General features: G+C 40.5%; 2 protein-coding genes across 8 annotated transcripts in view; one reads left to right on the top strand and one right to left on the bottom strand.

The window, feature by feature from the left end:
* The window catches only part of KIAA0930 (KIAA0930 ortholog), a 126,905-nt gene extending 112,948 nt beyond the window's left edge, over positions 1-13,957 (top strand). For 2 of the 3 annotated variants that reach the window (XM_090043797.1, XM_090043795.1), the window contains exons 9-10: positions 2,019-2,174; positions 8,116-13,957. In XM_090043797.1, coding sequence (XP_089899923.1) covers positions 2,019-2,174; positions 8,116-8,156 — 197 coding nt within the window. In that variant the 3' untranslated portion in view covers positions 8,157-13,957. The remainder of the gene's footprint in view (positions 1-2,018; positions 2,175-8,115) is intronic. The other variant, XM_090043798.1, reaches the window with a different exon arrangement.
* A 6,438-nt stretch (positions 13,958-20,395) lies between these two features.
* The window catches only part of NUP50 (nucleoporin 50), a 29,404-nt gene continuing 22,345 nt past the window's right edge, over positions 20,396-27,454 (bottom strand). For all 5 annotated transcript variants that reach the window (XM_090043790.1, XM_090043791.1, XM_090043793.1 and 2 more), the window contains 2 exons: positions 26,096-26,214; positions 20,396-22,814 (listed from right to left, as the gene is read on the bottom strand). In XM_090043790.1, coding sequence (XP_089899916.1) covers positions 22,612-22,814; positions 26,096-26,214 — 322 coding nt within the window. In that variant the 3' untranslated portion in view covers positions 20,396-22,611. The remainder of the gene's footprint in view (positions 22,815-26,095; positions 26,215-27,454) is intronic.

The raw sequence follows: 27,454 nt of genomic DNA, 5'->3' as shown, positions 1-27,454 counted from the left end.
TTTTGCTGAATCGGACCCTAAAACAGTAAATCTTAATAAAGTCTTACTGTTTAATATCATAGTGGCACTTCCAATATATATTTACCCCTGGAGATTTTACTTAATTTGTTTTTAATCAGCGAGTTTAAAGATAGTCTTTATTCTAACAGCCTATTGGTCTAGTATGATTACTATGCATCAGCTTCTATAGCCAACAATTGGCAAGGGAACAATGTGGTCAGCATCACCTTCAGATACCTTTGACTCCCCTGCTTGAATGATCTGGTATCCATTTAGAGCAAGGCCAGTAGGGGCAGCCTTTGGCACAAGTCCAGAGGGTGGCTAGAAATCACACCTCTGGAGCATTAGCCACTCTACCACTGTGCTCTTTGACAATTAGATTTGGTTTAAAATTTTAAAATACACTTTAGTCAGTCTTGAAAAGAAGTTAGACTCCAAAACTACTTTTATTTCTTTGAAAAAGTGCTCTAAGTGGATTGAATAGCTTAATTACTAATTAAATTGCTGATATAATGTCAAAAGACATTTTTAACACTATGTCCATAGAGTTTTGGCTCTTCTAAGGAGGCTGTAAGAATAGAAGTCTGCTCCTCCCATCTTTCTTTCTAGTTGTAGCAGTGACTGTAGCACATTTTGCCTTTGGTCAGATGTCTTGTTTCCATCCAGTTTTTTTAACTGCTTCTTCCTAAAGGTTTGGGTGCTTAACCTCTGCCTGTAGTTATGTTAATATCCACTAAGTCAGTTCTGGAACATTATGTAAGGAGTGCTAAGTAGGAGGAGACCTTAAACTTTGCTCTGAGACTTGTTCAGTGGCAGCCTGCAATGGACTGGGTTGTCACATGGCACTGACTCTTTTAGCTTCCAGATGTTAACCTGCCCCATAAGCCATCTAAAATATGTTGTTTTCCTGACTTTAATTTTCTACTTGAGCAGTTAATGTTGCTGTGCAGGAATGTTACATGAGGACAAACAGGAAGAGAAACTAGACCTGGCACACTCTTCTTGGAACAGGCCAGGCTCCTCTTTGGTGATTAGACACAGAGGCATAGCAATCTCCTTTGCCCTGGACAGAGTTGAGGCTGGAGTGTGCCCAGAGGCATACTTGGATCTGGGTGGTGTCACAGCCTCAGGAGATGGAGGCAAGTAAGTTACTGTATCCTGGCAGCTATGGGCTCCAGCTGCGCAGAGAGGAGAAGGAAACAAGAGGTGGAGCCAGACCTGCTCTAGGATCCTAGCAGCTCTGAAGATGCCATCTACCAGGGAGGTTAAACCTCCCTGCCACCCAATAAAGGCACTACTGAATGCCATGCTGAGCAAAGAAATAAAAACCCTCATTCAGCAGGGTGGTGCCCCTCTGTCTTTGCCCCCAACATAATTCATTGTCAAGACCCAAGAGCCTCCTTGAAGTTTATTGCCCAGTTTCTGACACCACTCCACAAAGCCTAAGCGTGGAGCTGCTGGATTAGCAGCATAGGTGCATCCATTCTAGCACCCCCCAGTCTCCATTCCAAAACTGCAACCTCTTTCCCCACCTTATTCAGCACGCAGGACTTGGGCTGCTCTTATCCATCCATAGTTAGGCTACTGGCTGGTTCATTTATAGGATAACAACCTAATACTGCTCCCTCCTAGCAGAATGACTTGTTTAGCTACAGTAGTAATGATATATGCTGTTAGCTAGAGCCTACATTCAGACCTTGCTAATAGCTGCTGCCTGCTTTAAAAGTAATACTAACTGTGACACTGCCTTGCTTGGAATTCAGCTCTGATAGGAACGTAGGAGTGGAAGAAGCCTTCTGGGCTATTGGGTCCAATCCCCTGTGTTTTACTGGCATGCGTTAACCAAAGTAATCTCCAAAATCACTGCTTCAAATACTCATTTATAGCCTGAGAGGTTCTACAGTACCTTTTTCTGTAAATAGTTCTGATAGGTTCTTTTCAAGACGAAGCAGATGACTGAAGGGAAGGACAGAGAGGTATAAAACACATTTTGAAGTTGTTATATTGTGCCTTCACAGATCTGCACAATGCAACTAATCTAAGGTCGCGGTCCTTATCGGGAACAGGACGGTCCCTGGTTGGCTCGTGGCTGAAGTTAAACAGAACAGATGAAAACTTTCTACTCTATGCACATTTAACCTACGTCACTTTGCCACTGCATCGAATTTTAACAGGTGAAACTTTTTGTCGTCTTCACATAAACACAGAAGTTACTCTGGTGACATGTAACTATGCTTTAACTGGTTTCTCAGGGTTGCGCTTAGTGTAAAAATATCAAATTGCTGTTTGCTTTGGGTTTTTATTCAGTAGTCATATAATATGGCTACTGAACACTGCATAGCCAATTGAACTTGATTGTAGCCATGTCATCGGATTTCAGTAGCTTGAGGCGAGCACCATGCAAATATCTTTTGTTCTTGACTACTTATTTACTTGGTCCTAAACAATTCCCTTCCTTGACACATTCTGCTGGGTTATTTTTAAGGTTGTGTCATATAGGGTACAGCCAATTAGAGAGTAGAAATGTGGAGGGTATAAAGCTAATGCCCCTGCACTGGAAGCAGTGTTTGGAATTGGAATAGTTCCAGCAGAATGAACATAGAGGTGTCTTATGCTCAGGCAGTGATGGAGATGAAGAGATACCTTTCTTGAACAGCATTTGTAAAATTCTGACTCTTCTGGGTGGCAGACAGCATAGCAAGTAAGGATTTTGCTACTCAGATGTAGGACCAAGTATTTCTTTGCAAAGGAGGGATTTCCATTTATTTCACATATTGGATGTGTTGCCTCCATAATAGCAGATTAGTCAAAGTGGTTTGGGCAGCAGCCAGACTGTTTCTTAATTTCTGGCCAGTTTTGCTTACTGACACTCCATTTTTGCCACATTAGAATTCAAATCATTTGGGATTTACAGGGAAACTTTCAGGAGGCTCTGAGCTATGTTATTAGTGGGACTTGTTAAGTGATTGCTAAGTACCTTTGCCGAGAAACCATGTCTTGACACTGATTGTTCCACTTGCCTCCAACCCTCCTGTTTCAGGAAGAATAATTAGGAATAGAGTAGTAGGTAGAGGGTAGTGTTGAAATCTATGGAGCTTTTCAGCTCTTTCCAGATTAATTTTAGATCTAGGCTTGGCATGGAGCCCTTCCTAGCTATTTTTAATCTAACAGATTATTTTTAGTATTGGGCAAAGATCAAAGCACCATGCTGATTCATAGTTTCATAGTAGCTAGAGTCGGAAGGGACCTAGGTAGATCATCTAGTCCGACCCCCTGCCTTGGCAGGAAAGAGCACCGGGGTCAGATGACCCCGGCAAGGTGCTCATCTAACTTCCTTTTAAAAATCCCCAGGCTAGGAGCCTGCACCACTTCCCCTGGAAGCCGGTTCCAGGCCCTAGCCGCCCTGACTGTGAAGTAGCGCCTCCTAATATCTAATCTAAACCTACCCTCCGCCAGCTTGTGACCGTTATTCCTGGTCACTGCTGGCAGCGCACGGGGGAACAGGGACTCCCCCAATACCTGCTGATCCCCACCCCGACCAGTTTGTAGCAGGCCACAAGGTCCCCCCTTAACCTTCTCTTGTGGAGGCTAAACAGGTTCAGGTCCCGTAGCCTCTCCTCATAAGGCCTGCCCTGCTGACCCCTGATCATACGAGTGGCCCTCCTCTGGACTCTTTCCATATCGTCCACGTCCCTCTTGAAGTGTGGCGCCCAGAACTGGACGCAGTACTCCAGCTGCGGCCTGACCAGTGCCGCATAGAGGGGGAGGATCACCTCCCTGGACCTGCTCGAGATGCATCTGTGGATGCATGACAGGGTACGGTTGGCCTTCTTGACTGCCTCCCCACACTGCTGGCCCATGTTCATCGTGGAGTCAATGACGACTCCAAGATCCTTTTCCGTCTCTGTGCTGGCAAGAGGGGAGTTCCCCAACCTGTAAGTGTGGTGTCGGTTCTTCCTCCCCATGTGCAACACCTTGCACTTATCAGTGTTAAACCCCATCCTATTCTCATCCACCCACCGTTGCAACCTGTCAAGGTCAGCTTGTAGCCTATTGCACCCTTCTAGTGCACCCACATCCCCCCACATCTTAGTGTCATCAGCAAACTTGAACAGGGTGCTTTCTACCCCCTCATCCAAGTCACTGATGAAGATGTTGAACAGTGCGGGCCCGAGGACCGAGCCCTGCGGAACCCCACTGCCCACGTCCTTCCAGGTCGAGAAGAACCCATCCACTACCACCCTCTGGGTGCGGCCCTCCAACCAGTTAGCGACCCATTTGACTGTGTGGGCATCGACACCACAGTCTCCCAGCTTTTTGATGAGGACAGGGTGAGAGACAGTGTCGAAAGCCTTCCGGAAGTCCAGAAAGACTACATCCACAGCAACCCCTGCGTCTTCCAAGTCTGTCAGTCTTATGCTATGAACTACTGTTTACTGGTGATGTGTCTAGGGATTCTGGCTGATAGGCCAAACCCTGCTTGAGTAGCCCTGCTCTTTTCATGCTTCGTAGTCTTTACATAGTCTCCTAATACAATTCAGGGAGTTGGTTTTGATCTGGAAGTCTCTGTTACTCAGGCTTCCTGTGTCTTCAAATCCAACTGAGGTCAGTGGGGATGCGTAGGCTGATAAATTTGTTTATCCAAGTGTAGGGCTTTCACCTGATACAGTGGTTAATGGAAATCCAAATAAATTGCCATTTAGAGAACATCATAACCCCTATAAGGCAGATCCTGTTCCACCTCTTTACCACGTAAGTGGTACTTAAGCATCCAAATATGATATTATGCTATCCTGCTAGAGTCCCTGAAAAAGCATTAAAGCAAAATGTGGGTAGTTCCTTCTATTCATTTCTGCTTTTTGTGACTTTCTTTGAAGGATAAGAGGATGGTATGTCACAAAAATAAATGCATTAAAAGGAGAGCACGATGGAATTGGCTCATGGAACGGATTCTGACCTATATATTCATCAGACTCTTTCTAAAAGGTGGTGTGAAGAGTTGTGACAGACAACATTTGATTATTAGAATCTCTTCAACTGATGTTGAAAGAGGTGGAAGGAGAGAACTGCTGTGACAATGATATCTACTATAATAATAATTGGCATCTCTAGGGCAGTTTTCATCCAGGGAATTCAAAGTACTTAACAGGGGTGGATTAATGTGTTCTATATAACACGAAGTTGAGGCAGTAGCAGGTACTTCAGATACCAATAACATAGAGCAAAATATTATTTATATCTAACTGGGTATACAGGTATAGACTTAATTCAGAACAAACTCCAAATTCAAATAGCATTTTTATAGTAAGACTTGGCCCTGCATAATTTAGAGTGTATTCTGAACACTATTTGGGAGAAATGGGTAACCATCTATAAACTTGGTAAGATAACTCTGTATATCTTAGCTTAGTAAGGTAATTCTCTATATCTAGCTTCCTGAGACTCTTTCTACTGTGCAGCTGGGATCTGCATTAAGAGACCTACCTCTTACTGTAGGTGTTTTTTGAGTACATAGATGTATTGTTTTGGCTGGTATTTAACATTTGCTTTTAAGTGGGTGACACAAATGCCTAAATCTTCAAATATTTGCTGACATGCCCTTTCTGAGACTTAACTTTAATTATGGGAAAATGTTCCACAAATCAGTGTTTACAGCAGGTCTCAAGTAAACAGAGAAAAGGGAGCACAATATATAGACTGCATAAAAGTTGTTGCTTTGGATCCTCTCTCTTCAGTTTTTTACTCCTGGCCTTTGCATAAGGTGGGAGTGCCAACGAAAATGTATGTTTAGTGCCTCTTAGCCACTCTGCGAAGTGCAGTTTTGCATACCAGCTGCGTCAATCTCAGAATGTTGTTCACTGACAGGCACAGACCTTGTTTTGCTGTCTTAGCAGTTGATTCTTACAAAGCCCCAGTGGGTAAAATTAAAGCTACAGTGATCAAAAGTGGAAGAAAGCAGAGAATATTGTATCTGGTTTAATGCCTTAGAAAAGTGAATTGGAACAATTGAGAATCTTGGGGAAAAAAACCTTAAGTCTTTGCATCTTTGTGCAGTTACTTGATCTTCCTCTAATGTTGTCAATTTAAATTTCATACTCATCTCAACCAGCAGCCTCTTTATGCCACCTGATAAAGCAGGTCAACTTCCAAAGACTGTTAAATAGATTAACACTAATTAAAATGTCCACCTTCTGTAGATGCCAATATGGGGCCTATAACTGTCAAAGGAACATTCAACATTAATGTTTTGCTGGACCATTAAAAAAAAATTAACTATATTTTGTATATAACTACAGCCAGCAGGAAGAAATCCTATTAATTTTCTTTACTTTCAGTTTAGGGAACCAGGATGTTCTCTTTGAGCATGAATTCATAGAATCATAAAAAATGAGGGCTGGAAGGGACCTCAGGAGGTCATCTAGTCCAACCCCCTGCTCAAAGCAGGACCATCCCCAACTAGATCATCCCAGCCAAAGCTTTGTCTAGTTTGATCTTAAGTGTCCAAGGATGGAAATCCTACAACTTCTCTGAGTAACCTGTTCCAGTGCTTTACTAGCCTCCTAGTGGGAGATGTTCGTTCTATCAAACGTGAACATCCATTGTTGTAATTTTGAGACCATTGCTGCTTGTTTTGTAATCTGCCACTACTGCCAGTAGTCTTGCTCTATCCTCTTTGGAACCACCCTTCAGCTAGCTGAAGGCTGCTATTAAATTTCCCCTCAGTCTTTTCTTTTCCAGACTAAATAAACCCAGTTCCCTCAGTGTTTCTTCATAAGTCATGTGCCCCAAACCCCTAACCATTGTCATTGCCCTCGACTGAACTCTCTCCCATTTGTCTACAGCCTCTCTGTAGTGGAGGGCCCAAAACTGGACACAGTACTCCAGATGTGACCTCACCAGTGCTGAATAGAAGGGAAGAATTGTTTCGCTTGATCTGCTGGCAATACTCTCACCAGTGCAGCGCAGTATACTATTAGCTTTCTTTGCAACAAGGGTACACTATTGGCTCTCATTAAGCTTATTGTCCACTCTAATCCCCAGGTCCTTTTCTGCAGAGCTGCTGTTTATCCAGGCAGTCCCCAGTCTTCACCGGTGCATGGGATTGTTCTGCCCTAAGTGCAGGTCTTTGCACTTGTCCCTATTGAACCTCATGAGATTTCTTTAGGTCCAATCCTTCTATTTGTCTAGGTCTTTCTGAATCCTAGTTCTACCCTCCAGCATACCTACTAGTCCATCCATCTTGGTATCATCTGTAAACTTGCTGAGGGTGCACTCCATCCCATCTTCCAGGTCACTGATGGCAATATTGAACAAAACTGGCCCCAGGATGCCACGTGAATAAGTCGGCTCTCCTGGAATTAGGTTACTTTACTGCTTTTGACCCAGATTCTCAAAAGTATACAGGCACCTAACTCCTGTTGATTTCCAAGGGTGGGCCTTGATGGATTTCTTCCTGTCAGCAAAGCCTTGTTTTGCAACAGTAAATTTTCCAGTGTTCTGTTTCCAGTGATGGGACTCTTCCTGGTTCCTTTAGAGAATTTTATTTCAAAGGATCCCATACTGCTATAAAAACTATATATTAGATCAGTTTTCCACTATTGAGGATGGAGTGTACTATTTGTTTGCCACTATATCTATAGCACACCGTTTCAAGTGATAAATATTTCTTGATATAAAGCATTGACCAGTAGCTCTGTTTGAAAATGCCTGTGATGTAGTGTAGAAACAAGCTGTGATTTATTTAAAGGTATAATCCAGGATTATATTCCTGATTCCAATATACCAAGTAGAGAAGGCAGGGTAGATTTGCACCTTATAGACTAACCAAAGTTTGTATGTGTAGAGAGAGCGAATGAGCACATAAGTCTTCATGAGCTGAAGCTCACAGCCTCTGATGAGCTTGCTCGCGCTCTCTCTCTCTCTCTCTCTCTCTCTCTCTCTCTCTACGTGTGTGCGTACGTACTCTCTCTCTCTTTCTTTTTGCTTGCTCTACAAGGTGCAAATCTATCTTGCCTTTCTACTTGACTTCAGACTAATGCTGCTAACTATGTCTTTCTTATACACCAGCCACCCTTAGATATTTGCTATAATGTCTGTTATCTTCTGTGTCTATAGATATTGTGGAAGTGCGGCAGAAACCGATCCTGATGACATAGCAGAGAGCTGGGCACTGCCTTGGAACCTTGCTGCCAAGTGCCTACCCGCAGTGTTTTTTTCTGTGACAACACTACCATCTAGTGTCAGGAACCTAAACCTACACAGAAAAAGGGAAGTCAAAGAATACCAGCCAATCAAAGTGCCTCTTTCTTCCTTCCTCTGCTCTCATGTACCGTATGCACACTGACAGTACATCTCACTAGTATTCTGACTAGAAGAGGACTTTCACAAACAAAACCAGAAGGGGCTGCATTTAAAAAAAATCAATGCTTTATGAACAATTTGTTACCATGTTTACTTTATAATTAAGAAACCAATAACTTGTACAGAATGTGTTGAACTTTATATTCTTTGAACAGCAACTTTAGGATTTCATAAAGGTGTACCAATGAACTTTGTTCCATAGACTATTGTCCATGCACTCCTTGTTATAATGGCTGTGTGTGTTGGGGCCAAAGGGATAATAATGTAGTTTACTACTGAGGAAGGTTAAGGCAAAAGATGCTACAAATATCATTGCCATGTGGTATGTGCAGTAGGTCAGGGTGGAACTAAACGGATGTTTGTCTTGGTGTGTATCCTTGAGGACTAAGATAAGTTGGTTCTGAGGATGTTTTCCATATCTACCAAAGAACAGTGAAGATTTCAGCTTCTAGGATAGTCTAAGGGAATGAACCAATACGAGAAGGGTGAAAGATGTTGCCATATACTGCCACTAATATCAGGTTCCTAAGAAAAAAATCTGAGTTTTAATGTAAGACGAGAAACGGGAGTAATCGACTAGACTTTAGTACCAGAAACGCCTACAAACTACCACTCTTCCTCTGCATACACAGGAAGCTAAAGTAATTGGAATTGTCCTAGCAGACGTAGGAATAATGAAAGAGGGCTTCAAGTTTTGATCACATTTTTGACAATTTTCCCAGATTCTAAGTTTCAGTTAAATCCTGTGCTGGTTCACTGTACCAAAAGCACAAAGATTTTTCTTTCAGGCAAACATCAACATTTCAGTGCAGTTCTGTTCTTCAAAATAACTGCAAATGGCAGTGGGAAGTTTGTAATTGTCCTTTGGTAGCTTTTAGGAAAAACCTGCTATGTTTACAAATAAAATGCAGCTTTTTCTAAACAGAAGCCTTGTAAACTCCCTCTTAGAATTTGAAAGCCAAATGGGTAAATATCCTGCAATCAAAGCTTAGTCAACAAGTCTGATGTGGGACTCAGGCTTATCCCAGAATACTGCAGAACTAGTATTGCAGACAGAATGAGGAAAAAGTAGTTTCACTCAAGAAAGCAGGGAAGACTCTCTCAGCTGCACATAGAGGTAAATTGAAAGACAAGATGCTATTTTAGGTGCTTTTCATAATAGAATCATATTAAGCTCTACGTTGGCACTGCAGCTACCAACATGGCATGTGCTTAAAGCTGGCATCTTTGTTTTCCCCTTAACCTTTCCTAAACTGCTTTGTTGTAATTCTCTCAATAGTGTCAGATGATTTAACTTCTCTGATATAACTCTGATTTTTTTTTTCCTCCCATCCCCCAGCCAGGTTGCATGGAAATAGGTTCATTACAACTTTGAGCTATACTGGGACTAATTGCTCAGCCCAATATGGTTGGGTCTATGTGATAAGAAATACTTACTGGTCTATTTGTAGTTATACTTCAGAGTTAAATTAGAATATGCATTTTTGAGGCTAGATATGGAAGCAGTTAACTTGATACAAAGTGAGGGTATTTCTAACACCGGCAATATGAACACACGATAGAGAGATTGTAGATCAAGTTCCAGTCTACCTTTTGGTAAAACATTTCTGCATTAAATAAAGTTTGTACTGTTAGTATTAACCAGTCTTAAGCAGGCTGGAGACTGATTTAGACTGTGTGTTACCTCAGTGCCTGTGTCAAGAATGAAATCACTTTTCATCAAGACAGCCTCCTAAAGCGCTCCATATTCTGCACGTTCACACTGCTGGGCGAAGCAAATCAATGTTGTGTTTCTTTGAATATTTGTGGGGGAGGGAGAGCGATAACATTTTTACTTTGAGGCAATTGATACATTTTAAATCAAATACTGAGCTAGATGAATATTACAAATAGAAAAGTTATCCAGTTGGAAATGTGACTTGTAGGCATCAGTGCTGTGTATAGCAATGACTTTATTCCTGTGGGTTATCAGCATAGTAGGATTAGGTAGCTTCAATTCTGATGGGCTAGAGACCCCAAAAAAGTCCCACTAAGTATATTTTTCAGCATAAATAGCAAACACAGCATGATACTAAAATAGTCCAGGAATGTAAAGGCAATTCTAGGATAAGGCAGTACAACTTCTATAGCATTATACAAGACACTGTCTTCTCTGTTGTATCCAAAGGAAGAGTGTTGGTAATGTCTAGATTTTCAAGGGCTGCTATATGAAAATCCTAAAAAGAAGTCAACTAGTCCATTTGATATCTTTTATATTGTGTTAGCAGATGTGCTGTAGGCACTTGGAATGACAACTGTCAATCACCTTTTTTATAAGTAGCAGAAATGGGCTGTAAATGCACCCAGATGGACATCTGTGGGAAATATCAATCAGGAAGTCTGTTGAATGTCAATAGTGCTCTTAGGAAATAGCTCCCTGTACTAGACTAAAATAGCCCCTTCAAAAATCTGCAATAGAGATCTAAGTACAGTTCTAATTTGTCATTTTCTACTGTCCAGTAAAAAACTAGTTTAAATGTTGTATGAAACATTGCTTCATAGTATATGAGGATTTCTTTCTTAAATCCTTAGAACTGAAACCTGTAGTCCTCACCCAGACAGTCCTTGTGAGATTAACTAGGCTCTTACCTAGGTGAGGATAGTATGGCTGGGCCCTTAGCATATTATTGCACTATACCAAATAAGGGAATGTTAGATGGGAACCTTTGATCTTTTTGGGATGGTTCTGTTTCTTATACAGGTTTCCCTCAATTTATGTGGGTTCTGTATATGCAAATTTGCTCTTATGCAATGAGCATTTGTAGACCCATAGTACATTATATGTAAGGTAAATTCACTTTTATGCGATTTGGCATAGCCCCCCGCCCCCCCCGAGCAGGTAAGTTTTTGTGGGGGGAAGGGAAAGGGCCATGGGGCTGGGGCCCTACTCACCCCAGCCACTGCTGCAGCAACCCCAGGAGCAGCCGGCGCCAGCTGCCTGCAGCCACTGGGCTGCACCATGCACCGCCTGTCTCCAGTCACCCCAGCTCCTGGACTACACCATGCTGTGGTGCAGGCAGCTGGTGTCAGCTGCTCCCGGGCCCACTGCAGCAGGGGCTGGGGTGAGTGGGAAGAAGCAGAGTCCTGGGTGGCCCAGGGTGCAGCATTCATGCCAACCCGTGCTGCAGCGGCTGGAGGGATGTGCTGGGCTCTTCCTTGGGGGTGCATACCCCCAGATCTGCATGTGGGATGACAGCAGAATGCCGCTGCAGCTGGTGGCAGCACTGGGCTGTTCCCGACACTTGGCACAGCCCACCCTGAATGCTGGAAAGACCCCCGTGCCACTGCTGGCCCCAGCCAGCAGCAGCAGCCTGCTGTTGTGCCACCCGGGGCTCCACTTTGTTCCAATTAACTCTACCCCTGCTGCAGCAAGAATCACGCCCTCCCCTTGCACCCACTGACAGTTCCCTCTGCTTTGTTCCCTTGTGCAGCCCTGGGAGTGGCACCCTACCCCTTCCCTAGTCCCAGCCTCACTCCCTCCTTCCCTTCCCACCATGGGAACCTATCCCTTCTTGTTGCATTATAAAGTGGGTTCACTTTATGTGAATTTGATTTATGCACCATTCTCCGGGAACGCATGTACCACGTAAATTGAGGGAAACCTGTAGCTCCAAAGCATTAAACCAACAGGTTTGTGCCACTACTGGCAATCAAAGAACAAACCAACCAATGGTGCCAGGGAATGGATTGAGTGTTAATTGTTATCCAGTAAACAAGTATACTATATAGACTACCAGAGTCTATGATGTCTTAGTTTACAAGTGACACTGTCTTTAAGTATTGGAACACCAACAATTTTAATTGGGCATACTGATGCTGGACTATCAGAGTGAATATCCTTTATATATAAAGCAGCTGTATGGTAAACATAAGTCTAGAAAGCTTTGCTGCATAGGTCAGTTGATCAGTGAATGCCACCTTATCATACTTGTTTTTTCTGATTGTCTCATGATCTTCTCTTTTGCGCACAACCATGTCATCCAGATCTGCAATTTGCCATTTGGATCATCCTCTGGATATGTATTTAGATGATGTCAAATGCAAGTGTGTAAGGATCTTTCCAAACTAAACAGACCGTTAACAGAAACTTACTATTCATCACGATAACATTAATGGCATTCTCCTACGTCAATTATGTAATATTAGCAGGTCATTGCTGTGCCTTAGAGACCACTGTGTATGTAAAATCCCGTTCAAAGTCCTTAACAATTTCCCCCTAGCCACCGCAGGATGGAGACAGTTCTTAGAAATGTAAAAATATTCAGCAGTTTTGGTTCATGCAGACTGTGTGGGTTCATATTACCTCTTTTTGATTAATTCAGACTTAAGGGAAAACTTGACTTGTAGAGGCTGAGTCAAAACCACCTCAACCCACTTGGATTTGCATATCTTCCATTCAGAACAGTTAAGTCACTTCACCTTCCTCACTATATGCTAAATGTGGCTTGAAGTACTGTAACAAAACCATGTGAGCTTCAAGATGTGTATGTCTGTGATGTGAGCTGTATTGTGCTATCGATCATCCATACCTTTCTATTTGTGGGGGCAATGCCCTTTTCTAAAAAAAGGAATCGATACATTTGCTTTAAGAGTTGTAAGGGCATTCAAAGTCCTTCCCCAGAATTTCTTGTTACCATCATTTTGTTCAGACAGCCAGTTAAGGCCTAAACCCCACCACTGGGTCCATGTTAACAGAATCCTGTGGTTTCACTGAGGTTCTACAGTAGTCCACTGATGTCCCTCACAATACTACTTTGCAAGAATCAGCTGAATTGATCTAATCATGCTTGCTTTTCATGTCTAAAACCTCCCTTTGTTACAAATAGCTGTAGGGAAAATTTTCAGAAGTGCCTCCAATCAATGGGAGTTAAGAGCATCTTTCAAAAACCAGAAAAAGGTACTCTTGAAAATTCTACCTGTATGTGGCAGGAGCCAGCAACTTTGGCCAAGCCATATATTTCCTCTGGACTCATTATAAAGCCATCCTCATGGCCTCCAGCTATGACTAAATGCATTGGAAAATGTATTCCTTGTGATCACAGTCCTTTAAGGTGTCTGGGACTGCTGTACCTTGTTTCTTATTTTATATCCTATTATTACATATGACTGAACAAAGGTGCGTTATGATGTGTAGAAATAGTGTGTTTGAAAGGTTGTTGAAAGTAGGTACAGTTAATGGAAGTGTTTAATGAATAAGTCTTCTGTACACCAAATCTTAAACAAGAGTATTTCACATCAGAATGTAATTGTATGGGCACTCAATCAGGATAACACAAGACTCCAAGCAGGTCACAATGTTCAACGTTTCTTCTGTAAATATATAAATAGTCTCAGATTAATTTTATCCAACTAACACTTGTTGCATGGTTTTTGCCTCATTGATCATCAACAGTAACAGATGGTCAACTAAAAATCATGCTTACACTAACTGAGCCCTTTGAACAAACAGCAACAAGAATCTCTGTGCACCAAAACCAAAACTAATTTCACATATGGCAGCAGTGAAGGAAGCTTTGGACCCTGCAGCCAATAAACAGACCTCTTCAATGACCATAAATGTTGTTAATAGTATCTTTTTGTACTGTCCTTTGTTGGAATCTGTCATTGCAAGATCACAAGTCCTTATTAAGCAAGTTAAAACTTGGCTGGAAAACTACCATTTTTGTGGCAGAACATTATTTTAAGACTATTTTATTTACTGTTCAGCTTCATTAAACTTTGAGCAAAAGCCACTTCTATAATTGCACTTAAATGATCTTTGGGATACTCACTACAGACTCTTCATTGTGTGGCAGAGGAGAGTAAGAGAACAGAAAGATACAATGCAGCTGTTGTAAAGGTGTCTTATTTTCAATTATGTACAACACTTTGCTCACGGACCCTCCTGAATAAGACAAGTATCTTGTTTTGGGAAGGCAAAATGGAAAAAAAAAAGAAAACATTTTTCCAGTCATGTCTGAATGCAGCTGCTATGGCTGATAGAGGATTAACATTATAGTTCAGATGAAGTGTGAACTCTAGTAATCTTGCAGCAGTGTCTAAATGCTCTAGTCCTCCATGTTTCTATTCCAGCAAAGAAAAATCAGGTTCTCTGCTTAAAACATGCACCTTAATTTTGGAAGGCTGATTTTGGCAGGGGGAAAAGGTGCATGTGGTACACAAGTAAAATAGTAATTAATGTAGTAAAGAGCAGGGGGTGGGAAACACCTTTAAGCCTCTTTGTTTAGTCTGGCTCGTACTAAAAAACTGAAAACACCAGTAGCTGGAACTACTCTTTTCTTTTGAAAATTTCTATATGGATCTTTTGTGCAGGATTAGTAAAATGAAATTACCTAGTTTTCTGTTAATTTATGATGCTTGTGGTGTTAGTAGTCAGAATGGGTCTTGGGTTCAATGTAAAATTTAAAATTAAGACTGAAAGTTGTATCATTTAAAACAAGCACTTGAAATCAAATAGTTAGATTTTAAATGCATATCAAAAGCTACTCCATCATGAAGAATCTCAGAATTTTCAATAGATGTTTGACAAGAAATGAAGGGACTGCAGTTAAATAGAATACAGCATCTGTGTTGTGTATGTTTGTGGGGGGGGGGGAGGAAGGGATTCAGCAGCTCATTGGTCCAATTAATTGTTTGTGGAAATTAGCTACTAGGTTAAATTATCCATCTTGATGTTTAGCTGGAATGCTGGTATTCCTGCTTCTGAAAAAAAAAGGGGGGCGGAATTTGTTAAGCAACAAGCAGTCAGAATCAGTTACAATGCTCCTAGGTGACCTAAATTGAAGGAACCCACAAAAAATAGCCTTAGCCTGAGAACTTGAAAACTTAAAAATGTTTTCAGGTTGTCAGCTAGCAACAACATATCCCACTACAAGAAAGTCCTTCATCTTACAACAGCTAGGCTCTGCCCCATGATCTACAGACCATCTGGATTCTGTTTAACATCTTTGTACATTAGCTGTTGGAGTGCACGCATCTTATGTATAATTCCTTTTGATACTGGTGGTGATGAAATGCTGGTTGATGAGGCCTTTATAATGCCCTATGTAAGATATCAGCAATAATTTGCACTAGTTAGATATTTTTTAAACAAATGCAGAATAATTAAGTTGGACAAGATTCAGTGGTGTTATCTGACCTTTGGTAAAGTGTACCCTCTTCATTGTAGGAGAATCCACCTTGGCTATTTTACTATCTACAGTAAGAAATCTGTTTGGAAAGGCTTTAACTGGAAATCACGATGCCTTTAATCTTCTTTTCTGTGACCAGAAAAAGCCAGAGGCTTTTTGTTGTTCTCATTTCCAAGTGATGGCTACCCTGAAAAGAGGCAGCATTGGGTAAACTATCAGAAGGTGAAGTGTTAATTTAAATGAAGCTTCAAGATGACTGCTGGGAGGAGGTATGTCTGTAAAACAGGGTCCACGTAGCTCCTGAATCTCTCCAGCTCTTGCAAATTATATAAATCAGAAGCAGCATTTTTACTGACACATGTAGACGAACATGTGCTATCAATTCAAATGGCAGACCTAGAAGGTTGCAAAGAACTACACTATGATCTTACAGCAGGATCAGATTTTGTATTGTTCAGGCCTTTCAAGAACCTAAGCATAGTAGATTAAGATTACAGTTTGTCCAGTATGGATGTACCAAGTTGAGGTGGTTATTAGACATACCCATGCTAAACTTCAGGACAGTTTACTTGTTTCATTCCAGAAAGGAACCAAGAACAACAGGAACTGTTGTTTTATGTGAGGCTTTATATTGCAACAGACAGGTTTTGGATTTTTCCTGCTGTTGGAAGTTTCACACAATTTAAAAATACATATATTCTTAGTCAAGAACCATACAGCCATGAGATGGAAAAGACCTGAGTCTGGACTTTTTTTACTGCAGCTTTTGAGGATAGTTGATAAGGAGACATTGGTCTAGAAAGTCACAACTAATTGAAGGAAAATGCCCCTGAAGCCAAGGGAGCAGGAAAACATGGCCCAAAGGATGGATTTCTTTACATCTGGGATATCCCTAGATACTGGGATATCTCCCTCCCGACTAGGTATACTGTGCTTTTCCAGAACAAACTTCAGGACTGCAAGAGTGGGTGAATTCTAAATACAGGATACCTTCAGAGGCTCATGGGTGAGCACACTGTATCTAGGGGAGGTAGCAAGAGAACAGCACAGCAGCTCAGTGCTAGTCTTGTTGTTAGTGAGATGAAGTGCCAATTCACCTACCTGCTGTACAAAGCACCTCAGTGCTCTAGCTAGTAGTGGTCAGAACCAAGGGAAAGAATGTTGGAACTCAGACAAAGCACTGATGCTGTCAAAGCAGTGACTGATGGAGCCAGACTCCAGGAAAAGATAGATGACTTCTGCAGTCCCAAGTCAGTTCTTTCATCTGACATTTTGATGTTGCACTGTGATTCCTGGGAGCTTCCTGAGGAAATTTACTTGGGTCTACATTTACAAATGTAGCCTCAGTAAATGTATGCGTCCCATCTGAGCTGTTGAAGAATTTATTCTTCAAGCTCCTCCTACTTTTTGGACAGTTTTTTCTAGTCTTAAATTTTAACACTGGAGGTCTCTAAGGGTAGAAAACTTAGTTGTGCTATCAGATTGAGGGCCAGATCAGCTGATTTGTTCTGGGTACTGAGGTAGCCTTGCACCAGTTTTTCAGGTTTGAAGTTGGAGAACTACTTGACAGCATTTTCCTGGAATTTAAAATGCTCTTTGGCAGTTATTTTCACCATTCTCTGGACCTCTCATGCTTGCCTTGATGCATGAAGCTTTACAGTTCAGTCATAATCTCACAGTGGGAACATTTGATCTAGACCTTGAAGTAGCTATTTTAGCTGTAAGGGATACTTTGAAGGAGAAACTAATAAATTGTTAGAAGCAGGGGAAAAAAAGTTCTGACCTAACTTGTAAAACTAAAAATTAAAGGATTAAGTTTCCCATGGTTTTCTAAAACAAGGAATTCCATCTTGAGATGAGAAGCAGTCAAGAGAGGGGCTGTAGATTTGCTCTGTCTTTTGCTAGAAAAACACTAAGATACCCTGTTTGGAGATGTGAGTGCTGCTGAAGGTTGCAAAGAAACTAAATGCATTTTTGAAAAGAATATTGTGAACTCTCAAAGAAAAAAAGGAGGGGAAAAATAGTTTTGAATTGGACAACCAGAACAAGAACAACAGAACACTTCCACATATCTTGACTGCACTCATGTTTCCTTTAAAAAAAATACACTACTACTTCTAAAAACAGTTTATTATTTAAATCAGTAAAGAAAAAAGGCCCCTGCCTTACTAAATCTGGGTTTACAACTACAAATGCCATGCTCCTGGCTTTTGAGTGAAGTGACAATGGAAAATTCCACCCAACTTTGTTCTGTATTAAAAAAAAATTTATACTTGCTGCAGATAGGCAAGATTCCCCAAAGTTATTCAAAATAATCCCTTTTTATCTGAGAGCTGAGTTTGGCTTTCCAGAAGTCAGTCTTGCCGTCAACCTAATGCACCACTCTAGTCAAAATCAAGAAACTGTGCATAAAGTCCAAGCATACAATATTATTGCATCTCCCATACATTTATTCACATTTTCCACGGATTCTGTACACTTTCTTACAATATATTTGGAACTACCAAAAACATTTAAGTTACAAGGCATGTTTAAAAAAAAAAAAAAAAAATCAAATAAGCTACATTTCCTAAAGACAGAATTCAGAGTATTTGAAGTTTACTTTGATAGAAATAACAATGAATGGTCACATTTATTAATTTGCTCAGTAGTTTAATTGACTGAACTCACATTAGTTCATGCCATTTGAAGTTTGGTTTGATCTTAAAGTTTTTCCTCACAAGTAGTAGCTACAAAAATTACAAATGAAGTAACTTAAGGCAAAAATAAAGTTTGAGACACTTTTAAGAAGTTTAATGCACATTGTAATTCATATAGTTTCTACTATAAATTTAAATCTCCATCACAGACTATGGGGCAGAGGTAACCTCCTTGACTCAACCCTCTTATTTATGCTAAAATTATCTGTTTTGGAGTAGGATGCTATTATTTAATAAATTAAACCAAATGTTATTGTTTTACTAAATAAAAGGGTATTTTCATGGGGGGGGGGAGAGGAGGGGAAGCGTAGAGCAACAGCAAGAATAAGCCAAGTCCAGAGATTCCAAAACCTATTCAGACTACGCACAGTTATAGAAGTAAAACTTCTAGTTCATATCTCAAATTTGGAGGAAGTTTCTTGTGCACAAATAGACAGCAGGTATTTAATGCCATTACATTAAAATTTGATAGCAATATTTTGAAGTCCTAACCAGCACATGAAAGAGTGATTTAATTCTGATTTGGACTGAAACATTGCTTCAGTGTAAAATCATTTTGACATTCTGGAATCAAGTATATGGTCATTTATTAATATATTTTCTTTTACTTAATTTTAGAATTAAAAATTTCTACTTTATATTGTAGAACAACTCAGAGCCAGGAAGCTATTAACCTGTGAATCAATTCTAGAAACTACTACTTAAGGCTTCTTCCTCAGAAAGTCCTATGGACTACAACACTTTGAGAAATTCATTTCTAAGTATGGAGACAAAAATTCTCACTCCAAGGGGAAAAAAGCTTACCTTCCCCCCAACTGACAATTTTAATATTTAAAGAATCAATATAAATTGTATGGACTTGACATATATATTTTATAACAGTTACAACTGGGAATCTTAGTTACTTTTGTGGTTTTAGTTGTTTTTAAAACAAAACTGGAAGGTTAGGAAATTTAAAAAAAAATGGTTTTCATAATTTACATTTATGCATACACTTTACTTTTGAGGGAGATTTTTTTATATAAAACACTCGTGCGTCAAAATGAGTAAAATCTTTTCTTCTCTCTCATTGGGGTTTTCTATACTACTTAGACAAATACATGCATGACTAGAGACCACAGTGCACCACTTTCTTCAATCACTCTTTGCCATAGTACAATAGAAAAACGAGTATTTGCTACAATGGGCATTGTAGGGTACAAAGTTTCCAGCATGTTTTTTTTGTACCCTTCACCCACACTGGTAAACATACAATCACATCTTAAAAAACAAGTTTTGCAACCACATGCATACATCATCATGTCATTAACCATTTTATTCAGTTTGCCCAACTTCAAAAAGCAAGCCAGTGTTCATGTGCAAAAATCCCAAATTTGCCTAATTTCAGAGGCAAATTAGTGAGGATAGTTGTGCAAAGGCCATGTGGAAAGTTTAATTTGCCTCCCTTAATAAATCATCATTCTGTTAATTGGTCCATATCTCAACTGCTGAAGAGCAGATTGTTACTACATTTACTTGCACTTTAGAAAGTAAACAAATACCAGGCAGATACACCTGTAACAGTCCAATACATAATTGCTCTTAAAGTCTGAGGTGCATAACAAGTCTGCTCATCACAAAAGGATAGTATTCCCTTTCAAATCCAGTGATTTGCAGCCTAAAGAACAACTTTTTTCACTGAGATTTATTTTTAATTAAGACATATTCTAACAACAAAAGCAAAATTATTTGAGCCCTTAGCCATTCAACCTGAGCCTGTAACAACTTACACAAGATTCTGATTCTCATTCACACAAAATTAACAAGCAAAACCATTAAGTTATTCAAATCCAGGTACCAGCAAAACTTCAAGGGGGCAGGAAAGATTTAAAAAAACAAAACAAAACAAAACAAACAAAAAAGCTTGAGGGAGCTAACCATACATACGTTTAGTGCTAAGATACCTAACCAACTGCAGAAAAGGCACCAACTTACATTAAAATTGGTATAAGCTTCCTTCCAGTTGGACACATTAAATGCTTTTACACTTCAGAAGCTGCTTTTTAAAGCAAGCAAAGGGCAGGAGGCTTTGTCTGGTCCAGTGGTAAGGGAGGGAGGCTGACTGCAGCTCCTTTTAGAGTTCCCCCTCTGTCTGTGCTCTTCTACTTGAGCTGTAGGCAAATTGGAGGATATAACTTCTCTTGTCCTATGAGGCAGACTCCTCGTTTTTAGAGAAGGAGCTATAATCCTCCCACCCATGAAACCAGAATAAGTCAGGACGTTGTGTTAGATCAAGGGTTAACCTAGTTTGTGCGCTAGATCCAGCATGTGAAGAGTTTTTTGGCCTGCCAAGTATACTAGGATAGCAAATGTAAACATAACCCCTAAACCAGGGGCCAACAGCCTGTGGCCTATAGGCTAGATCCAGCCTGCAGAGCTATTTAAAGCATCTTGCAGACATGTGCAGCTCCAGCAGCATTTGGTTTTGGTGGGGGAGAAGCAGCAGAAACTGGGTCTTAGTATCTGCCTTTGCACCTGACCTGGCCAGGGTCATCCTAGCCCACAGCCTAAAAAATTGTTAACCACCTGCCCTGAAGAAATGCACCATCTAGTGGCACAATACATTAACTGCTGCCTCAAGCTGGCTTTAGGACCAAGCTGTGTTGATTCAGCCCAGTGTTAGTGAAAGGTTGCCAACCCTTGTAGTAGACACTTTTCATAGCACAATGGACAAAATGGTGGTGGTGTTTGCCCTCCACTCCCATAGCAGGACACAGTTGGATAGTGCACAGGAGTATGGTTTAAACTGCCACAACCTGGCAAATGTTCAAAAGCTTACTGGGTTCCCCAATAAATCAGAAATGGAAGCAGACTTAGTGGCAAGGCATCCCATAAAACAGATTTTGGACTTGGGCTCCTAATATCTGGGACATCAAAGGAATAGAAAAAAGAAAAAAAATATTTTCCTCCCAGCCCTTTTAGAGTCGCAATGACCTGGGACTAGGTTTGAAATGATGCAAGATTGATGGCAGCAGCCATTCACAAACAGATGGAAATGAGTGAAGAAAAAAAGCCATAACTTGCACTACTAATCTTTTTAGGAACAGCATATCCTGCATCTATGCAGGAAATTAGACAAAATTATCTTTTTGATCCCTGCCAGCTCTGATTCTATTTAGATCCAATATTTCCCCACTGAAATTCGAATTAAAAAAATTCTAGCCTGTATAAGCCACATCCTTCACACCTTGCTCTTCCTGCAAGCCCAGGACAATTAGTGTCCCAAGAGCTATAAAATTACAACTAATCTCTACAGTACTTATCAATATTGGATATAAGCACATGGTGTATTGCTGCTATATTACATTTGGGAAGACTCAGCTATGTATTAGTGTTAAAACTCAAGTTTAACAGACAGGCTCCTGGCCACATTCAGAGACTTTTACAAGAAAGAAAAGTGTCAATGGATATCAAAATTCAGTTTGATAAAAGATGACATCCTAAAATCGCCAAGACTTATCAAAAGACCAGGTACAGTCTGGGAAATTGAAATACAACTCCCCCAGAATGCATTGGAAACATGAACTGCAGAGTAGGTAAGCAAACCTAAAGAAAGAGAGACTATTCTTAATCTTTAAGATCCGTCAACAGGTAGTGCCAGTTGTGGTTTGAATGAATGCACTGTTCCAGTTTCCGGCTGACACTACTACACCCTAGCAAAGCACAACAAAACTGACAATTCTTCCCAGTAATGCTACAGTCAATGAACAGGAATAATGAGAGCAATCAAATCATTTTCTTCTAAGAATGAAAAATGAAGTCTCCAAATGTTAGGAACAGTTGTCCTTCCAAATTTAAGGACTGTAACCTACAGTAGCTTTGCTAGTCAGATATGATTTCAGTTAAGAGTTTGAAAGTTTAGACTTCTTACCAGAAAAGTTGACACCAATTTTACATTAAAAAAAATTCTATTCAGGCTAGAAATAGAGTTTCATGAGTTTAATTAACCTCCTCCCTTTTCAAGAACAGGAGGTTACTGCATTGCACTGTAAAATCTATCTACAAGAAATGTCTGGTACCACACTTTTCCTGATTGTAGTCCATTCAGCAGTCACTTTTGCTCAGTGTTACAAAAAAACCACTCTAATTTAAGCACGTACATTTTGTTCAGATAAAGTTCATGCATTTAGGTATTTCAAAAGGGAGGGAGGACAGATTGACACGTGTTCTATTAAAATGTTTATTTAGCCATTTTAGCTTTCCCCACAAAACCTTCCAGAATTCCTATGATAGTTCTTAGAATGTCAGAGTAGAAAATTAAGTATTCTAACAAAGTTGAGGGAAAAAAAAAAGAACAGCAGCAGTTTGGCAAAAATTCTTCAGATCACTTGACCATAACACTTTTAAGCCTCCTTTTTCTCCAGTAAGATTTTGTGCAACTCATCTGCATCTTCACTTGTTTTCACTCTTATTAAGATAGTGATGGGGACAGTGGGGTTCTTCTCATCAATTGGTGGATTGGGAACACAGACAATAAGAACGTTGTTTTTTCCTGTTCTTGTGCATGGCATCTTGGGTGGAATCAAAACATTCAAGAGTATGTTGCCTGCATTTGTGGGGCAAAAAAACAAACAAAAAACCAACAACACTATTAGGTTAAAATAACAAGTTTTAAGAAAAAAAAAGTTAACATGATATTGGTAAACTTACAAAGCAGGGATTTTAGCTAAAATGTGGACTGAAGTAGTAATAATTTTTTCCACATTATTCCCCACACCTGTAGGAGACTGTGGCTGTGCTGCTCTGCTTTTCCAATAAAATTGTGAAGTATCAGCAAATTGTTATGATTAGAGAAATTTTGCAGAACAGCTCTGTGCAAAAAGTGGTAGAGGTACAGGTGCAATTCAGAAATACTGCTGGGGATAACTCCAATAGTGTAAAGCAGGGGTAGCCAACCTCTAGTATGTGGCACAAGTGGCATGGGCAGCATAGCAGCACATAGGACCAGAAGCAGAAAGCACAGCAAAAGATTAGACAGGGAGCACAGGGCAGGGAAAGGTAGAATAGATATATGCAAAAGCAGCATTAACCCAAAACATCTTCAATTTGAGTATGCATCTCTAAATAGCAGCACTGACCAACTAAAGGTATAGGCAAGTTGAGGCCTTGCACCTTTGTCTTTCTACCAGTAGATACTGGAATATGCTGCTTTACCCTTTAACAAAAGGGCCTATGCTAAATCCTTTTATGATTTGTGGCTGTAGGGAGCTATATGTAGTACTAGCAAATGACAGGATACCAAAATTAGAGGAAGTGGTAAAAGCAGCATGTTATAGTCAAGAGAGTCAGGTTATTTATCAGAGTAAATTATTTTGCAATTGAAGTGGGTAAAATGTCCCACATTTAAATTCCTGCTGAATAAGAATTACAAACTGAAATCCAAGCTCACAGACATAAATAAAATGATTTGAGATGTCAAGCATGGTCTTGTGAGCACCAAAGAATTAGCATTTTACTTTAGAATTGGATAAGCTGTTATAGAACATGATGCGTCTTTGTGATAAGATGGTTGATTCAGTAACTCACTAATGTATTCCCAGAGCGTGGTTTATAATATGCATAAGTGAATAATTTTTAAGGGTCATATTTACTGCTAGAGTATTTGTAAATAAAAACAGACAAACAGCAATATGTATGAACAGAGGACAATGTTTTCAAAAGCGTGGTAAATAATTCAGAACACAGCAGCAATATTTAAGGGCAATTCAATCTTCATCTTCCCTTTCAGATTAGTTTTTCAACACAATGAAATTTAGGACACTGTGAAGACTATTTTAAAAAGTGTGCATCATTTGGATTAGAGCACTTTGTGGGCAAACTTAGCAAGTGTCAATATAGGTGAAAAACTGAATTTGCAGTCATGCCAGAAAACTAATGCCAAAAAAAAAAAAAAAAAATCTGAAAAAGAGAAGAGACTTTCTAATGCATCTGCTCATGGGAAGCCATTTAAAAAAAACAAAAACAAAAAGTCATATGAAAAAGCTGCATTAAGTAACTATTTTGGAGATGGATCCTAAGGAACTGCAGGAAACTTCAAACACATTTGTTCAGAACTGCCAGGACAATTTTCTTCTAACATTCTGAAGTATGGACACACAAACACACCACAGCACCAATATAATAAAGTTTCAATCTAATGTGCACTACCTTCTATAAGAGCTAGGGGTTCACCAATAGAGATTTTTGGGGCTGATACCAGCGGCTGATTTTTAATGTGCCATATGTACTAATACAGATCCAATTGCCAACATGCAGCCAGGCAAGGGTGGGAAGCAAGACAAAGCAATGGCTTGTGCGGGGAGGCAGTGGTGGCTCCCGTGGCTGCATGCATCACAGGAGAGCAGGGGGGCTGTGCGCCCCTGGATCAGCATGTGGGGCAAAGGCGGTGCTAGGGTCTTCCCAGCAGGGGGCTGGGCTGGACTGGGCTGCACTTGGAGTGGGCAGTGGCAGCAGTGGGAGTAAGCTATGGCAGCAGTGGGACTGCAGCCACCCCAAAATTTGCTGTAATCCCCCCACCTCCACTCCCAGTACTACTGCCTGCCCTGAGCACAGCTCCAGCCTAGCCCCCACTGGCACTGCCCTCCGGTCCCAGCCCACAGCAGCATCTTACCCATGCCCCATGCACAGATTCAGGGACATGCCCCACCATGCCCTTTCAGGGTGTGTGCAGTGATGCGAGCTGCCACCCCCTCCCCATGCCCCCTGGATGAGCTGTAGCTCCATCCAGCTCCCTGCCTCAGCGATGCAGTACCTGCCCCCCCCCATCCCTTCCCTGACAACAGACTTACCAGCTGGACCTGGCTGCTCTCCAGGCTGCCAGGATGTGCTCCTGGCTTCCTGCGTGCTGCGCTGCGGATGCACGCAGGCCTGGGGCATATATCAGCCACATCAGCCCAAAAAGCTGATTGCTGATGCTGTCAATTTTCCTTAAAATCAGTGCACCTCTAATAAGAGTGAATGTTGCTTGTACAATCACCAAACCAACTCAATCTTCACATACTGTAAGTACTGAAGGCTGCAATGGAAGTGACCTTTAGTATAACATCCCATTGCTATACCCAAAGGAATAAATCCTTTATTCTGTCATTTATGGAAGCTAAATTCGCACACTACAATGTTTATGTGCATTACTGGCTCTTACATGAAGCATCTAATTTGTGTTTATTGCTCTAAATCAGTGGTTTTCAACTTGTGGGGGTCTGTCTAAAGGGTCCATGAAAGATAACTATGATTAATCAAAAGTACACGAATACTCACTTATAATTCAAAGGGATCCACATCTCCATTCAAAGTATTTTATGGGTCCACAAATGAAAGATGCTTGAAAACTATTTATTTAAATCGTTTTAGACTGAGTATCGTATTCTGTTTCAACATTGAATCTTTAGAATTTTCCAAAGCTAGCTACCCCTTCAATTCCTTTATCAGTTGACTACATTCACCTACCTTTAAGATGTAATCAAAAAAGTGCATAAACAGAAAGGCTTACCGGATGTAAGCTGACATTCAGAGTTTTGTAACCTTACATTTTGTCTGCAACAATATTTGGCATGTCTTCAAGGCTATATGCCAGATTTATACTAAAATAACCAGAAGCCTGGAGTGGAAAGCACTTGCCAAAATTCCACTGAATGCCATAATATACAGAACTGTTAAGATCACACATTAAAACTGCACTACTTGTCTTTGGTGTTTACAAACATGCAAGAAATACTATTAGTTCATGAGAGCTGCCAGTGACTGACAGCACAGGACCCATCACAAAAGTCACAATGCTCTTCAGTGAAGTTTAAATTGATGAGCCAGACTCAGAAGGAAATTACATACCTAAATTGGTATCTGCTCGCACTAACAGCTGAGTTTTCTCGTTTCCTGCAGGCTTCAAGTGCAGTGTTCCTATGCCCTTTTCTTTAAATTCATTATTTTTTTTGTAGAACAGTTTACACCTATGCAAAAGAGGTCACACACAATATTATTAGACATGTAAAAATATTTTAAGAACTTCCCCAAGTACACAATGCACTTCTCTATTTAAGCCGTAAGCATTTAACATCCTACACTTTATAACAAACCCCCCTACATATCCTGTCTCCTAAATCTTCTCTCATAAAATACATTTAGGTTTTTATTTCAACTACCCATGCCTGACAACCCTAAACCGGGGGGGGGGGGGGGGACCATTTGTATCATTATTTCTGTGAAAATATTATTGATTAGGCTCCAAGGCCAACTTTGCAAAATTTCTGAAACAAACTGAAACCAAGCTATGGAAGTTGACTACCCTCATTCTTTTCAACACTTAAACCACATATACAGTACACAATATTTACATGCAAGGACATCACACCTATAGTGCATAAGAGGGCAAGACAATTAAGTTAAGAAAAAGTATTCAAATGTAAATACGCAGTACATGAGAAAATACAGTACTGTATACCCCAGAACAGAATATGCACCTTGTCTTGGAAAGGCAGAATGAAGAGAAAAGATTTTTAAGAGTTATGGCTGCACAGAGCAGGAACAGAGCCTAATCTTCAGTTGACTCATTTCCCTTCCTTCCTAAATAAAGCTACAACCTAGCTGCTCCACAAGACTGGTCTCCTTGCATGGATTTATGATTCTGAAAAAGAGCTAAATAGTCTCCAAAGCTGTAAAAGAGAAGAGAGACCAGAAGCAGCTAACAGAAAGCAAAACTGCCCCTAAAAAAGGGCTAGTTTGATTAGAACATCAAGACTATAATTTTGACAGAGAGAGGTTAACACCTCTGGAGTGAAGCAGAATGAGCTATTAAGTCAACTCACTACCTTCACCATCTGAACAGTAATGCAACAGCTGCTACACTGGAGAAGGAATCAAAGTAGGGTGCTTCCATCCTTCACAGTTACTCAGCTTCCCTACTTAACACATGCGGGGGGGCGCAGATTGGGAAGGAAGGAGGAGGTGCGCTAGTATGCAAGTAAATACGGTCATCCCAGCCATTCCATAGGAATGTGCTAGAAAACGGGGAGTCAGTCTCGCATGATAAAATCAAAACTTAAGAAGCAACATCAGAGCACTGTTCAAAAGAGGAGATTTGAGCTTGTTAAAGTCAAAACCTCTTAACTTCCAAATTTTTACCTGCTATGTTGAAAGTTATGCTGAAATAGATCAGGTATACTTTGAGCACCTTTCTTCAAAAATACTGAA

The sequence above is a fragment of the Crocodylus siamensis genome, chromosome 4 (assembly GCF_052110815.1).
Source record: "Crocodylus siamensis isolate JL-2025a chromosome 4, ASM5211081v1, whole genome shotgun sequence".
Taxonomy (NCBI): domain Eukaryota; kingdom Metazoa; phylum Chordata; order Crocodylia; family Crocodylidae; genus Crocodylus; species Crocodylus siamensis.
The sequence above is the reverse complement of the archived record's forward strand: the minus strand, read 5'-3'. Positions and strand labels throughout refer to the sequence as shown.